Source organism: Pteropus medius, unplaced genomic scaffold (assembly GCF_902729225.1).
Source record: "Pteropus medius unplaced genomic scaffold, Ma_sr-lr_union100, whole genome shotgun sequence".
In the NCBI taxonomy this organism is placed as follows: domain Eukaryota; kingdom Metazoa; phylum Chordata; class Mammalia; order Chiroptera; family Pteropodidae; genus Pteropus; species Pteropus medius.
The window spans coordinates 1,099,482-1,115,307 of NW_024344561.1; the positions used below are offsets into that span (position 1 = coordinate 1,099,482).

The window sequence follows — 15,826 nt, forward strand, 5'->3', positions numbered from 1 at the left end:
GGCGGGGGGAATTATTGGAGGTATTGCTGTGGAGACACCCAGCGCCTGTTTCTACGGGAACCGGGGCGGAGCCGCGCGGCTCAAGGAGCCCGCGAGGCGCGAAGAAATGAATTGAGGGTTCGAATCCCGCCTCGGCCACTTCCGCCAGGGGTGTAATTTTTGAGAGCCACTTTCCCCACCCCGAGGCTCTTAAAGGATCCTAAAGTGAGCATGATAAACATTTACCTTCTAACCCGCTACTTAAGAGAGAGAATGTACATACAATGTTTGGCACAATGGCATCAGGCACTTGGGGAGCAACCAGAGAAGGGAGTAGAGCTGGGAGGCCTTTAGTCATTCGGGCCCCCAGCTTCTAAAGGCCAAATGTCCTCCCTGGGGGCGCCGTCTGCGGCCGGGCTGAGGATGGAAACTCCACATCACCTTCTGGAAACTTAGGGCAATATGGGCTCTTGATGACAAATTCATCCTCTCCCGGTTTCAGCTCAAAGCCCCAATCTTGGCCTCAGGCCTCCGGCTTCTTCCCCAGAACCTTGGGGGTGGGGGGATGAACGCCCCTAACACCTCTCTCCCTGTCCCATTTGCTTCCCTTCCTCTGTCTGCCTCCCTTCTCCATCTGTCTCCCCCTCCCTATCTCTGTCTTCTCCCTATGTCTGTCTCCTTCTTCTTCAACTTTGTTTCTTCCATCAGTTGTCTGGTTTTTTTTTTCCCTGTTTCCATCTTTCTCCTCTCTCTCCAACCCTATCCCCATTTTTCTTATCCTCTCTCTCCAGACTCCCCATGTCTCTCCCCCTTCTTCTGTCTCTCGGACTCTCTCCCTTCTATCAGCCCTTCTCTGTGACTGAGGAGCTTTTTTCTCTCTCCGCTGCCAATGGGAGAAGCTGGAGGGGGCTCTGGGTGGGGGGCCGAGGGGCCCAGTGTGGGGGGCTCAATCCAGGCCTGGAGCCCAGCCTGGCAGCCTCTCTCAGATCTGGGACGACCATTTCCTCTCTCAGCCCGGGAGTCCACTCGGGTTACCAGTTCAGAACAGTCGGAACTGGGGAAGGAGACTGCTGGTCAGCAAAGCCTTCGCACAGGTTGGAGACCCCAGGCCTGTGCCCTTGGGGGTTCTGTGTGAGTTTCTTTGTACCCCCTGAGAACTGGCTGTATGGCTACTTCCGCCTGTTTCTGTCACTGCATGACTTGACTTGTGTGAAGATGTGACAGTGTGTGTGGGAGGCAAATGGAAAGTGTGCTGGGAGTAGGGGCGAGCGGGTGTCAGGGTCTCACTGTGTACCTGGTCTGCATCTCTGTGCCTGCTAGTGTGCGTGTGTGTCTGACACACAGGCACAGACAAACTCAGCCCACAGGATGTTTAAGTTGCGATGTGTGCGTGTGACCATATTTTGAACACACAACTGCTTCCTGAATCTGTTGTGTTTCCAGTTGTCTTTGGCAAATGGATCTATGTAGGTGTCTGCCAGGCAAATCCGTGGACACACACACACATACACAGATTTCATCTATCTTTGCTGCTTTGTGCAGCTGTTCGTATGTCTTGTTGGGTGTCTCTGTGTCTTTGTGCTGCACTGTTATGTGCACACGGGTGTCACGGTATATGTGTGTGAGTTCTGGAGCCAGGCTACCTGGGTGAAATACTATTGTCAACCCTTTCGGGCTGTGTGACTGTGGGCAAGTCTCTCACCCTCTCTGAGGCTGTTTTCCCTGCTCTAAAATGAGGCTACACACAGAAGCCAGATCAGATTGCAAGGATTAAATGAAATACAAGGTTTAAAGAGTTTAAAATCATGCTTGACACACAATAGGTGCTGCTGATTTTGGCCATTGTCCTCTGTGGTGTGTGGGTGTGTCTGTGTCTAGGGCTCCGATACCCCCACCCCCACCCCCCAGGGCCTGCAGCCTCCCATGCTCTGTGCTCTGTTGTGGGGGTAATGTCCAGGGCACTGACCTGTGTTATCTGGCTCTAGTGGCCTGGTCAGGGGGTTCTGGCAATTCAGCATCAGTTCTCATGTGGGAAATCCTAAATATTTACAGTTGGGGCTCCTGGGCTCAGCATCCCGGCTCCAGTCCCAGGCTCTGGAGGGCCGGGCAGGGGGTGGTTACCAAGCCTCCTTCCTCCTGCTCTCCCACTGGCCCCTCCCTTTCTCCAGTTCAGCGGCCCCTGCTGGACCCTCGGCTCCTCCTTGGACTTGTGTGCCTGCTGCGAGCCCGGCTGGATTCAGAGTCTTAGTCGTGAGAGGTGAGAGGGCAGGAGGGTGGGAGGGCAGGCGAAGGCTGATTCTGTCAGTTTGGAGACCTGGGCATCTGCTTGTCTGGGAGGCTTCTCAGGCCTCCTCTTCATCCCAGGCTGAGATCTTGAGGTGTTACACACTCTACCTCCAGCGGACGTGGTCCATTTCTATTGTGGGGGTCCTGGTGTCTTTGGGGGTCAAGGAGAGGACCCCACTCTGCCCTTAGGAGCTCCTGCTTGATGTGTGGGTTCAGTTGTGTATGTCCTTTTTTCCAGCTCATAATCCACTCCTTACTTCCCACATGACTCAGATGAAAAGCCCAAGTCCTCCTTGAGGCCCTCAGAGCCTGCACACTTCGTCCCCTCACCTTCCTGCCCTCACCTCCTCCCACTTTCCTCCTCACTCACTCTGTTCCAGCCTCAAAGGTCTCTTTGCTATTCCTTGGGTACATTAAGCAAGGTCCTACCTCAGGGCCTTTGCACTTGCTGTTCCTGCTGCCTCTCTCTTCCTTCAGGTCTTCTCTTTAAATAGAGGCCCAGCCCCTCTATTTAAAATGTTCCCCCAGCCCAGGACTCCCACCCTCTTCCCTGCTTGAGTTTTCTCTTAAGCACTTGTTGCCCTGACCTATCCACTGTCCATTTTCCCAACCAGGATGTCAGCTCTGCAGGGGCAGAGATTTTGTCTGTGTTGGTCATGGCTGTGTCCCCATCACCTGGAATAGCTCTTGGCATACAATAGGTGCTCAAGGATTGTTTGTTGAATATGTGAATGAGGGAATGTGTGTGATGATGAAGACCACAGGACATGTGCCTGTGTGGCCACCAGGATGTGTAGGTTAGGACATAGTGAAACTTGGTACAGATGGGGTGATGTGGGGACATGTGAGATGCGTTCTGCGTGCCAGCAAGTATATGTGGGAGGCATATGTGTCCCCATGTGAGAGGCTGTGAACCCCAAGAATGAAGGCAATGGGGGCCCATATATGGACCCTACAGGGTCAGGGGTAGGTGGCTATAACTACACACTTTCGAGCGAGGACACTTGTAGGAAGTCATCTGTGTGAGTTAGGGAACACCTGGGGGGCACAGCAGACCTGGGGCATGTGGGCGTTGGGGGTCTGTGGCACCAGGCACTGAACACAACCCAGACTCAGCCTCCGGGTTGATATTTCGGTAAAGGAGTTCAGATAATAAACAATGGCAAGTAAACGAGGCAATTTCAGAGAGTGATAATGCCAAAATGAAAAAGATGGACTGTATAGGGAGTGCCCAGCAGGGGAAACTCTAAATGGGGTAGACAGGGAGGGCTTCTGAGGAGGGGACAGCTGAGCCGAGACCTGAGTAAAGAGAGCAGGGGAGCCATGTTAAAATTCGGGGAAGGATGTTCCAGGTTGAGAAAAGAGCACATGCAAAGACTCTGAGGCAGGAGGATGCCAGGTATGTTTGAGAAACAGCAAGGTGCCTTGAGGCCAGGGTGCCTGGAGCAGAGAGAGCAAGGGACAAGTGGGAGGAAGTGAGGGCAGAGAGGGGACAGCACAGCATGCGAGGCCTTGAGGCCTTCGGGGAGGACTTGGGCTTTTACCCAGAGGGAGGTGGGAGCCGTGGAGGTCCTGAGCAGAGGTGGGACGTAACCTGACTTGGGTGTTCACAGGCATCTTTTGGCCACTGGGGGAGAAACAGACCAGAAGCTGAGGACATAAGACTGGAGACCTAGGATGCAGCTGCTGTAAGGAAATCCAGCTGTTGTCTTGAGCTGGGATAATGTGGGGGTGAGGATGGGGGCATGTGGAGGAATTCAGGGTCTAAACAGAAGAGCTGGCAGGCTTGCCTGACGGGTTGGATCTGCTGTGAAGAAAGAGAAGACATGCATGACTCCAGAGTTTTGATCTGAGGGGTGGGAGATGGGGTGTCCACTACTAGGCTGAGTTAGTGAGACTTGGCTCATGCCCCCTCCCCCCCCCTGCCTCCTGTTGCTTTTAATACATCAAGTATGGTCCAACCTCAAGGCCTTTGCACTTGCTGTTCCCCCTGCCAGGGCTGCTCTTCTTCCCTAGACATCACCATGGCTTCCTTCCTCACCTCCTTCAGGTCTTTCTTCAAATGTCACCTCCTCCAGGAGGTCTTCCCTCCTCTCAAATTACCCCCGCACAGATACCCATGTCTTTCCACTCTTTAACTATTTTTAGTACTTAGTGCTGTCTAATACTTTATTAATCTTATACTTTATTTTCTTCCTGGTGAGCAAGGATTTTGTTTTTTTTGTTCCCGTCTGTATTCCCAGCTCCCAGAACTGAGGCCGGCACACAGTAAGCACTCAGTGTATGCTTGCCGAATGAATGCAAGAGGCATGATGTCCAGCACTGCATCTGAGGCGTCTAGCACTCAGTGGAGAGGCCAGGGCGGGATCCCATTGGATCGTTTACAGCTTTGGGTGGGTGGGTGGGAAATGGAGGCGGGAGTGTGTGGACTCAGAGCCACGGAGGTGTAGGCACGTGCATTCCTACGTGGGAGCAGCTGGGTTTGGCTCAGGCTGAGATTTGGGTGTCGGGTCTGGGTTCCTGGGTCCCTCCCTTCTTCCTGTTCATCTTCTGCCTGCAGGTCCGCCATGTGGGCGCCTGGGCAGCGTACGTTGCAGCTACTGCTCCTGCTGGGCGCGTCGTGTGCGCGGGCCGGTGCTCCGCGCTGTGCCTACACCTTCGTGCTACCCCAGCAGAAGTTCACTGGCGCTGTGTGCTGGAGTGGGCAGGCGGCCGCCGGCCGGGCGCGAGAGGCGGTGAACGCCAGCGAGGTGGCGGCGTTGCGCGTGCGCGTGAGCCGCCACGAGGAGCTGCTGCGCGAGCTCCAGCTGCTGGCGGCGGCTGACAGCGCTGTGGCCGGCGATGTGCGCGCGCTGCGCAAGGAGAGCCGCGGCCTGAGCGCGCGCCTGGGCCAGCTGCGCGCGCAGCTACAGCACGAGGCGGGCCCGGGCCCTGGAGCAGAGCCGGCCGCCGCGCTGGCGTTACTTGGCGAACGCGTGCTCAACGCGTCTGCCGAGGCGCAGCGCGCAGCTGCCCGCTTCTACCAGCTGGACGTCAAGTTCCGCGAGCTGGCGCAGCTGGTCAGCCAACAAAGTAGCCTTATCGCCCGCCTGGAGCGCCTTTGTCCAGGGGGCGCAGATGGGCAGCAGCAGGTAACCCCGCGCCGCGCCCCCGCCCCAGAATCGCAGCCACTTCCTGTGTGCATCGTTGAAAGATGGGCCTCCTGCAACCCCACGATCTCTTATACGCATTTCCAAAATCCGAAGTTCCAAAAACCGGATTCCTGCCTCTCCTCCCATAACTCATTTGGGTCAAAACGCAACTGGTGGCTACTTATCTATCATATCCACTTCATATAAATATTCTTAGGGTCCTATAATCAAACATATTATGTGGATAAAGACCAAAGACTCATGTTATGGAGATGTTATGTAATGGACAATAGAGATTCCGTATTATCATTTCTAATTCCTGCCATATTATTCTGAATTCTGGAACATGTCTGGCCCTGGGTTTTGAAGAGATTATTGCTCTGTGACAGTCCCTACCTTTTACAGCGTTGTTGGGAGCATTCAGTAATACTCATTGTTGGAGGTGGTCATTATCTCTACTTTATAGAAAAGGAGTTGGAAACAGATTGGTTAAACTGTACACACCAGAGTGGAAATTTAAACTCAACTCTGCTCTTGACAGCCAGAGTTAGACTTTTGGAGATCAATCCACACCCCTGCCTGATCTTGCACCTTTCTGGGTGCTGGGAGATTTGGGAGCTGAGAGTGGCCTGGGTAGAGGGTTAGTGCAATCATATTTGACTCTCTTGGTCATTCCAGGTCCTTCCACCACCCCTGGTGCCTGTGGTTCCAGTCAGTCTGGTGAGTGGCACCAATGTCACCAGCAGGAGGCTAGATCCAGCCCCAGAGCCCCAGGGAGACCAAACCTTGAGACAGCAGGGGCTCATGGCTTCTCCCATGCCTGCAGGGCACCCTGCTGTCCCCACCAAGCCGGCAGGTAAGATGAGGGCAGAGCTGTTGAGGGTGTCCAGTGCAGTGTGAATAGGAAATGAGTCAGGATTTTAATGGCAGATTCCTCTCATGGTGAGAGGACTGGAAGAAATAATACTTTTAATCTGGTGATGGGACAAGGAGGTATGGCTCTTACTCTGATGAAAGACCAAAATTCTTACTATGGTGTGAAAATAGGACAGGAGGTACTCTTACTTTGACGAGGACAGAAAATTTAAGACTGCTTCTTAGGTGAGAATTTGAGCAGGTTCAGAGTGCCATTTTTGGGACTTCTATTCTGGTGAGATCATAGAACCAAGATTTAAGAACCCCAGGCTCCACATGTGCTATAGTGAGCCAAGAGTGACTTAAGAGTCATTCAGGTAAAGAAAATGAGTATTGGGGCTCTTATTCTTGTGAAGGAATAGGAGCAGCAGGACTGCTATTCTGGTGAGGGAACCAGTGAGAATTAAGACTCTTCAGTAAATCCAGGACGTGCCTCCCCCACACCTCTGTGCCCACAGGCCCGTGGCGGGATTGTGCGGAGGCCCACTCAGCAGGCCATAGGCGGAGTGGAGTGTATGAGCTGCGACCAGGCCGGCATGTGGTGTTGGCCTGGTGTGAGCAACAGCTGGAAGGTGGAGGCTGGACTGTGATCCAGAGGCGGCAAGATGGCTCTGTCAACTTCTTCACTACCTGGCAGCACTACAAGGTGAGCGCAGGTAGGCAGGGGCAGGGCTGGGCCGGGCAGGTGACCTGCTCCTAACTTCCTGACTTTCCTGCCTTGCCAGGTGGGCTTCGGAGAGCCTGATGGAGAATACTGGCTGGGCCTTGAACCTGTACATCAACTGACCAGCCGTGGGGACTATGAGCTGCTGGTGCTCCTGGAGGACTGGGGGGGCCGTGGTGCACGTGCCCACTATGATGGTTTCTCCCTGGAGCCTGAGAGTGACCACTACCGCCTACGACTTGGCCAGTACCATGGAAATGCTGGAGACTCTCTTTCCTGGCACAATGACAAGCCTTTCAGCACTGTGGATAGGGATCGAGACTCTTATTCTGGTAGGGAGCTGTTATTCTGGTTGTGGTGGGAGGTGAGGGAAGTGGGACTCCTAGTGAGGGAATGAAGTGGGTGGGGTAAGATTTCCCTCTGGTAAGGATCAGGGTATGTAAGAGAACAGAGGACAGGACTTTTGTTCTGGTGAGGGGATGGGGAAATCAGATTCCCTCTCTGATGAGACAATAAAAAAAAGTTAGGAGTGCAGTTCTGGTAAAAGGCAGGGTGTGCATGTGGGGAATATGGTAGGGTATGCCTATGCAGAGCTTAGACTATTCCAGAAAGGAAGTAGAGGTTTTTTTTTTTTTCCTCCCGGTAAAGGAATGAGGGTAGAGCTCTTAGTTCGCAGAAAGGGTGGGGAAAGTGTGACTTGTGCTTTGGTAAGAGGATAGGGAAGGAATTAAGGCCATTACTCTGAAGAAGAAAGTAGGGGTCCAGGGGATGTCTGGCAAAAGCCTGGCACTAGTAAGGTACTGGTAGAGGCTTTTATTCTGGTTAAGAGAACATGGACTCTCTCTCCACAGGTAACTGTGCCCTGTACCAGCGGGGAGGCTGGTGGTATCATGCCTGTGCCCACTCCAACCTCAATGGTGTGTGGCACCATGGTGGCCACTACCGCAGCCGCTACCAGGACGGTGTCTACTGGGCCGAGTTTCGTGGCGGGGCTTACTCTCTCAAGAAGGCTGCCATGCTGATCCGGCCCCTGAGGCTGTGACCAGTCGTCGTCTGTCCCCCAGGTCCCAGAGGATGTCAGCAGGAGCCCAAGTTGTCCTGGCCATACCTCCTTCATGGTTTCGTGCAGGCCATGTCCCACAGACCTTCCCATTGTATATCTGTTCCCCAGGGCCCTGCAAACAGGACTCAGGAAACCCCCTGCCAACATCTCCGACCCAGGCGGCTCTCCAAGGGCACTTAGATCTTGGTTAGACCTCATATTTTATAACAACACAAAATAACCACAGACCGTGTCTGGTTTTCATCTGCACCTGGCAGGGGTCACTCCCCGTGCCCTCCCTCTTCCTCCTCCTCCTCCTCCTCCTTCAGGTCCTCTAGGATGAGGTTGTCCAGGTCTTCTAGGAGGCCCCCCTGGCTCAGGCAGGTGGCCACAGTGGAGCCACTGCTGATGTGGGGGTTGCTGGGGTGTATAACTTTGGGCAGGTGGTTCTGCTTCCGGCTCTTGGGGTGTGCGCAGGACGTCCCAGGAACGTGGGGCTCTGAGGAGGGAAGGGTTCTAAGGTCCAGGGGCATGAGGTCACATGAGACTCTGGGGACAAGGGGGCTGAGGCCATGGAGGCCCTGGGGAGGGGAAGGGCTTAGGTCACAGGCTCAGAGCTATAGGAAGTTCAGAAGTGAAAGTCACAGGTATCAGCCACAGGAGACCCAGGGACATGGGCATCACCTGTGAGTCCAGCAGACAAAACAGGAGATAAGATCATGGGCCACTGAGGTGTGGGCCACTGGGGGAAATTACAGGCCCTCATCGGCAAGACTGCGCAAAGTGGCTGATGCCATGGGAGGTGGGTATTAGGAGGGCCAGGGGTCCTGGGTGACCTAGTGTTGGACGCCATGGAGCCTGGGGAGCCATGGAAGATGTGGAAGGAGGGGCTGATGTCACGGGAAGTGACTGAGGCCTTGGGAGGCATGTGGAAGAAGTGGAAGACCATTGTACAAGGCCCCAGAGGTGGACGTCCCAGGAGTTAAGGCTAAGTAGACTGCCCGGAGTGGAGGAATGCCACCAAGGACGACCCAGGGCCTCACCTCGCCGGTTGTAGCAGTCGGCAGCTGAGCAGGAGTGGGTGTGGGTGCTGCGGTGATCCATGTCCCGGTCCCAGCGCGGAGGGAGGATCCGTGTGGGATACACGGGAAAGCCGCACCCGTAGCAAGGGGACTGGGACCCCATCTGTGCCCAGCCCCTGGGGGTGGGCAGGGCCATAAGGGTTGGAGGGTGAGACTGGGCCAGGGTGGGGCCAGGGCAGGGAGGGCAGGGCTGGGGTGGGGCAGGGCCGAGGGTCGGGGGATCAGTGTCCTCACCGGAAGTTGTGTCGGCACTTCGGGCAGTGGAACTCAGCCACACCCCACATCTTGTCACAGGGCACCGGGTCATACCGCTTCCTACATTTCCTGCACCGGGACACCTGCAGGTGCGGAGTGGGGAGCAGCCTCGCTGTCAGAGGGAACTCTGGCAGCTTGATATTGGTCACAGTGGGAATATTTACACCACAGAAATTGGCAAACAGTACCAATCTGGGGTCTCCCGCCACTTGTTCGCAAGAGCTGGTTGTTAAGCATTTACCAGAAGCACAACATTAGAGGGTTCAGAAGCCAGATTTGGGGTTGTGGTTTCGGGGTCAGATATGATTTCTGTGGTAGTGGTCAAACTGGAGTCAGAGGTCAGGCTCTGGGTTAAGGATTGAGCTCCTCAAGTTGAAGGTCTGAAGTCCAGCTCAGGGTTGGGGTCTGGGCTGAGATCAAGGATGAGCTCTTTGATGTTCTTAGGGCAGAGGTTCAGACACTGAGGATGGGGGCTGGGAGTGGAGTTCAAGACAGTCAAGGAGAGTCAAGGTCAGGGGTTGGGTTATCACCTCCTTCCGCTGGGGCACACGGCGCCACCAGACATGGTCACAGGAGGAGCAGGCAAACTGCCGGTCCACGGCAGGGATGAGGTCTTCCTGGGCGCGTTGGAACATGCGTAGGTTGGCTTCCGTCAGCGGCAGGAGGGAGGTCGCCACTGCCTATGGGATGGGCAGGGTGTGGGCACTAGAGGATGGTCACTCCTCCTCCACGAACATCAACATCAGCCCTCTTGTCTCAATAGATGCATCTCCCTTCTGCCCCTAGGACATACCTCACTCTCCCATGGGTGTTCGCCCTGCTCCACTGTCCCCATTCCCACACCCTGGACTCACCTGGATGTCCCGGTCCTGCTTCATGTCCTCTGGTGGGTCCTGCATGGAGACACCAGGGGCAGAGGCTGGAGATTCAGCTCAGGCCTCTTTTTACCTTATTTGTTGGGGGTGGGACTCCTGGATGGGATCCTCTCCAATCCACATAAGAGTAGGGTGTCCCTAACTAACAAGGAGCTGAGTGAGCAATGCCCTTACTGAAAGCCAGGTGTGTGACCTCAGTTATCTTTATAGCTGTCCTGAGAGGTGGGCACACCTGTTATCCCGATTGTTCAGATGGGTAAACTGAGGTCCAGAGCCAGCAAAGGGCTTGCCCGAGATCACCTTGACTGAGTGCGGTGGAGCAGGCCTGGACCCCATGCTCCCTTTCTGCCGGAAAACGCCACACATTTGTTGGCATTGGGACGGGTTGCCTCTTTGAGGCCTTGCTGCTTTAAGCTAAGTGTTATGGCTCTGGGTTCCGATAGATGCAGGTCCCACCCCACTCCCCTTCCATTACTTCCAGCTGTGGGAGCATGGCTAAGCCGCTCCCCCTGGGTCCTATCTCAGGGCCCAGGCTCTGACTCTGGGTGGCTGGGGTTCATATCTCAGTTGCCACCTTCCTATTGCATAATCCTGGCCAGTGACTTCATCACTCTGTCTCAGTTTCCTCATCCATAAAACGGGGTGATAAATAATAGGACCTGTCTCACAGGGTCGCTGTGGCAATGAAATGAGTCAACAAGTAAAATTCTTGGAGTCCTGCTGCAAGCGAAGTGCTCAATCAATGCTACTCTTTGCTATTATTTTATCATACTCTCTATAGGTATAAGTTTATTACACTCTTTAACAACTCTATGCCAAGCCTTCGGGCAGGCTAAATCCACATTTCATCAGTCACCAAAGCCATCTGTAGGGCAAAAGAGCCATGACGTGTCTGTGCCTCAAAGCCTTTCTTTCATTCATTTATTCATATGTTCAATTCATGAACTCTCCTGCCCCTCTCTTCTCCCTCATCTGCTCATCCTAGCCTGTCTGTTGGTTCCTTTGCTCATGCCATTCTCTCTTCCAGGAAGACTTTTTCCGACTCCTCCATTCCCAGGGATTGCTCTTTTCCAGCCTTGAAGAGTTGGCACCACATCCTCCAGGAAGGTTCCCTGACCTCTAGGGCTCCTCTATGATGACATTAATCTTGGCTCATGTCACTGCCTCGTTTCGTGTCTCTCTCTCCCATTTAATACCATCAACATGTAATAAGCACCTACTGTTTGCAGGCTCCCTGGCAGGATACACGACCAAGAAGTGATTAAGTAAATGTGAGTGGACCATGAGCTGTGGACTGGCAGTGTACTGAGGAGGCTCACCATGGATGGGCTGGGTTCCCTCTAATCCCCCTCCCCAGTTACCCCGCCCTTTGAGGGGAGGAGGGCAGTTTACCTGGGCATCCAGGTCATTACTCAGTTCCTGTCCATCTCTCTGCTTTACCCCTGGTCAGGAGAGTTAAGTGTAAGTGAAGGCCCTTGATCTTGTGGGAATTTCAAGGTCTCCGGAGCCCCAGTACAGACCCTCCCCAAGAGATGATCTCAACGCCTCTTCCTACCCTCTGCACAGATCGCACTTCCATGCGCGGAACCCCCACCAGGCCGGGGATCCCTCGCCGCTCACCGTACACGATGGAGCGGCCCACTCCGGTGTGGTCGCTGCCGAATTTCCTCATCAGAGTCCCCGCCTTCCTGGAGGAGACCTTCCCATGAAACTTCTCCCGGAGGCGCCTGACGCTCTTCTCCAGCTGAGGTGGGGACAGGGGGACTCCGATGGGGGAAGAACAATTGTCCCTCCCCCATTTCTAGGCATCCTTCTCCTGGCCTGAACTTGACCCTTGGTTTTGGCCTTCGCACCCCCACCCCATCCCTCCAGGGCATTTCCCGGAAAAAGCCAAAGTCCCCACGGTTACTGGGGGAGGGTGCGGACTGGGGAAAGCGTTCCAGGCTTGGGAGGAGGTCGGCCAGGTAACCCCTGGCCTCTGACCCTTGACCCTGCCGCCCCCGCTTTTCGTCGAGGAGGCCGCATCTCGTCTTGGGGGAGATGGCGGTCACTCTCCTTTCTGAGGTGGGGACGAGAGCCAGCCTGGGGGAAGGTGTGGGCTTCGGATGGAGTACCCAGAAACTGCGAAACCCTCTCCGCGGCCCTGGCCCCTCCCTGGCATCTCTTGCTGGCCCCCAGCCCTGCTGCAGCCATCTCCTACCTCCACACCTTCCTGCGACATGGTGACGACCACGCAGTTCCCCGCGAGGGTCCGCACTGCGCGCTCGGCGCCCCCCTACCTGGGCGCGCCACGAGGTCCAGCAGCGCGCAGGGCAGGGGGCGGGGCTCCGGGCAGGCTCCGCCCTTCCTTCCTGGCCTTCTCTTTCGCTTTCGGTGTTGGGGGGGCGCGCTGGCTCCGCCCTGGCTCCGCCTCTGCTCTTGCGCCTCCAACCCAGGAGGGCGCCCGGGGTCTGCACCCTGCGGCTGAACGCGCAGACCTCGGGCAGGGGAGGCGGCGCGGCCTCTGCAGTCGGTCACATGTCCCCACGCTGCGCGGGGTCCGCGTCTTCACGTCTCTCGTGGGGGTGGGGCGCATCGGAAGGCCGCAGCGAATCTCCCACCCACTCGTGCGGGCCTCGACCCACAGCTCGCGCTCCCCCAGTTCCTCGCCCTCTCCCCTCACCCGGGGATCAGGCGTTAATGGGGGACCTGGACCCCTTTCTCTCTCTGAATCTCTTTCCCAGCCAGGTCCCCTCTCTGAACCTCAGTTTACCCCTCTGTAAAATGGGGATGATAATAGTGACTACATCCTGAATCTCTGTGTGTGTGCGTGCCCGCGCACGCCAGGATTCTAGACCCTGGGTAGAACGCTTAGTAGCACTTGGCATGCAAACTAGTAGGCAAACTAGTCACTGGGCCAGCTACTCTGTGCAGGTCCAAAGGGACAGGCAGTGGGGAGATGGGGGAGGTGCTTGTTAAAAAAACAGGTTCCTGGTCCCAGCAGTCCAGCAGAATCTGAATGTCCGCGGTTCCGGTGAATCTGCATTGTAAATCCAAAGACTGAGAACCCCGTGGTCCAGGACGATTCCAACCTCCCTAGCACAGGGGTCTGGAGGAGCCCTTAGGAGGGGCTCTGGCCCAGTTTGGAGGCTTCAGGGATGGCTTCTTGGAGGAGGGGATGGCTCGTATAGAGTCCTTGAAGTTTGAGGTTTTAGCTAGGTGAAGAATAGAGTGGGGAAAAGAAGCGGCTTGTGTAAAGACCCCAGAATCAGGAAAGGCCGTGGCGCTTTAGGTCAGGGCTTCTCAGACTCCTTATTGCTGACCTTTTGGGCTGGAGAGTTTTTTTGCCGTGAGGCTTGTTCTGTGCGTTGTAGAATGTTTAGCAGCATCCCTGGCCTCCACCCACTAGATGCCAGTGGCACCCCCTCCTCCAGTCCTGACAACTGAAGATGTCTCCAGACATTGCAAGATGTCCTCTGGGGGGAAGAATTGCATTAGGATAAGTGACTCTAAAATTTTTTTTCCAACTGTGTACCCCTATCAGTAAAAATGTTGCAGCTCCACACCTGGATGGATATTTATTTATAAATGATACACAAATATAGTTATACCAAATAGATTCTGTAGATTATTTTATAATGCGTTTATTACATAAAGATATTCTTTAGCAAACAAAAAACTGGAGATAAAAAAATGTGTTCTAATGTTTTCTGCTTGAATCCTAAAGCTTTGTTTGTAGGTCTGGAGACTACTCTATTAGCAAATGTAAACAGTTCATGGTCTTTGTGGCTGAATGGTGGAATTTCAGGCAGGCATGGGGTCTGTAGGCTGCACAGAGGACCTAGGATTTTATCCTGAGGGAAGTGGAGAGGCAGGGAGGGTCTTTTCCATTATAGTTGCCAATTACTACTTACCCAATGGAGGGGGAGGTCACAGCTATGTCCTCCCCTGGCCAGGGTGGGCACCAAGTGGGCAGAAAACATGTGGGAGACCAATCCAGTTATGACAAAAATCAAGACTGTTAGATTCTCATGACACCATATTGAGTACTTACTCTGTGCCAAGCACTGTGCCAGACAGTGCGGATGGAGCATCGAACAAAGCAAAGACCCTGTCCTCATAAGGTGTCATTCTAGTGGAGGAGATAGACAAGAAACAAACATATAATTGGACAGGAAATAAGCACTAGGGCGAAACGTGAACTGAGGTGGGGGGACGGGGGACGAGGAATCAGGGAAGGCAGCGGGAAGTAATATCTCAGGGGAGACCTGAAGGAGGTGGAGGAAGAGAGTTCCAGGCAGAATGAACAGCAAGTGCAAAGGTCCTGAGGTGGGAGCAAAGGACTGTTATTAGCAGCTGTAATATTTCTCTATTGCTGCGTAACAAATCATCCCTAGACTTATTATTTCATATACTTTCTGTGGGTCAGGAATCCAGGAGAAGCTTCACTGGGCTTTTCTGGTCGGGGTCTCTGGCTGTAGTCATCTGAAGGTCTGATGGGCTGGAGGATCTGCCTCCAGGGTGGCTCACTCACATGGCTGGCAGGTGGATGCTGGTTGTTGGTGGAATTCCTCAATCTTCCCTACTTGAGATGCTTGAGTATACTCCCAACGTGGCAGCTGGCCTCTCTAGAGTGAGCCAAGAAAAGGAAAGTCATGTGGAAGTTGTATCTTTTTATGACTTAGCCTTGGAAGTCACATTGCATCACTCCTGCTGCCACCTTCTGTACTTTGCAATGGAGTCACTAGATGCAGCCTATGATCAGCAACAGGAGAATAAAGACCCTGCCCTCTTCTCTTCTTCTACCCTCCCATCACCTACTAGAGCCTCTCACTGGCTGCACCGGAAGGCAAGGAGGGCAAGGGAGCCAGTCATACTGTCAGCCTCTTGGGACACAGAGGTGGGGGAGAAGGGCGAGAGTCCATTGGGAAGGACAAATGGAACATCTCACTGAAGTATTATTGAATGTTATCATTGTACATGAACAGAAAAACGAACATTCCCAGCAATCACATGGGGGTGCTGGCTACCCACCAACATTTGCGGCCATCTGGGCCTGGACAGATGTGGCTTGTTTATGCAGTGGTGTGAGCATTACTGCATCCTTTGTCTTTATCAAATGGTGTGGAAAAGGAGAAAATGGACATGCCGATAACAGTGATAAGATGTGTAGTCTCTGACACTTTAGTATAATTGAGTCAAAGATGAGTCCATTTGATTCATCTATTCATTAATTTGACAGACATGTGTCAGGTGCCTCCTGTGGGGCAGGCATTTTGCCCTTCTGGAGTCATGGTCTTAATGGGAAAGAGAAACATGAAGCAGATGATATTGCAAGTAATTATATTTATGGTATATACCAAAAAAGAAATGGAGAAGTCCATGAGAAAGGATTACAAAGGGAACCTGACCTGGGTAGGGTGGTCAGGGAGGGCTTCATGGAGGAGGTGCCTCTTGAGCTGAATCCTAACACTTTCTAAAAATTGTGCCAAGTGTTTTAAACTATGTATCTCATTTGATCCTTATAGCAACTCTATGAAGCAGGTTCATTTCTTTTTTTTTTTTCTTCTGATTTCATGAATCTGCTCAAGGGACGAATAGGAGTTACTTAAGTAAGG

General features: G+C 53.8%; 2 protein-coding genes across 5 annotated transcripts; one reads left to right on the plus strand and one right to left on the minus strand.

Moving 5' to 3' along the window:
• Positions 1-10: 10 nt before the first annotated feature.
• Positions 11-8,263, plus strand: ANGPTL6 (angiopoietin like 6). 3 transcript variants are annotated; one of them, XM_039873254.1, is made up of 9 exons: positions 12-204; positions 2,148-2,236; positions 3,879-3,953; positions 4,509-4,533; positions 4,826-5,396; positions 6,075-6,252; positions 6,770-6,957; positions 7,037-7,307; positions 7,827-8,263. In XM_039873254.1, exons 5-9 carry the CDS (start codon positions 4,833-4,835, stop codon positions 8,015-8,017), a joined length of 1,392 nt encoding a protein of 463 aa, XP_039729188.1. In that variant the 5' UTR covers positions 12-204; positions 2,148-2,236; positions 3,879-3,953; positions 4,509-4,533; positions 4,826-4,832; the 3' UTR covers positions 8,018-8,263. The 3 variants fall into 3 exon arrangements, with proteins under 3 accessions (XP_039729186.1, XP_039729188.1, XP_039729187.1); XM_039873252.1 differs by lacking the exon at positions 4,509-4,533 and having other exon boundaries at positions 11-204; XM_039873253.1 differs by lacking the exon at positions 4,509-4,533 and having other exon boundaries at positions 22-152.
• SHFL (shiftless antiviral inhibitor of ribosomal frameshifting) lies at positions 8,220-12,584 on the minus strand. Of its 2 annotated transcripts, XM_039873257.1 has the most exons (8): positions 12,430-12,450; positions 11,850-11,973; positions 11,622-11,671; positions 10,209-10,247; positions 9,885-10,034; positions 9,334-9,437; positions 9,061-9,215; positions 8,220-8,516 (listed from the first exon to the last, which is right to left on the minus strand). In XM_039873257.1, exons 1-8 carry the CDS (start codon positions 12,448-12,450, stop codon positions 8,299-8,301), a joined length of 861 nt encoding a protein of 286 aa, XP_039729191.1. In that variant the 3' UTR covers positions 8,220-8,298. The 2 variants fall into 2 exon arrangements, with proteins under 2 accessions (XP_039729191.1, XP_039729192.1); XM_039873258.1 differs by lacking the exon at positions 9,061-9,215 and having other exon boundaries at positions 12,430-12,584.
• Positions 12,585-15,826: the final 3,242 nt, after the last annotated feature.

Coding starts and splice junctions, on each gene's coding strand:
- ANGPTL6 (XM_039873252.1), top strand. Junction 5,397..6,074: donor GCGCAGATGGGCAGCAGCAG/GTAACCCCGCGC, acceptor TGGTCATTCCAG/GTCCTTCCACCACCCCTGGT. Junction 7,308..7,826: donor GGATCGAGACTCTTATTCTG/GTAGGGAGCTGT, acceptor CTCTCTCCACAG/GTAACTGTGCCCTGTACCAG.
- SHFL (XM_039873257.1), bottom strand. CDS start 12,450: ATGTCGCAGGAAGGTGTGGAG. Junction 11,974..12,429: donor TGTCGCAGGAAGGTGTGGAG/GTAGGAGATGGC, acceptor TCCCCACCTCAG/CTGGAGAAGAGCGTCAGGCG. Junction 9,216..9,333: donor AAGTGCCGACACAACTTCCG/GTGAGGACACTG, acceptor GCCCACCCCCAG/GGGCTGGGCACAGATGGGGT.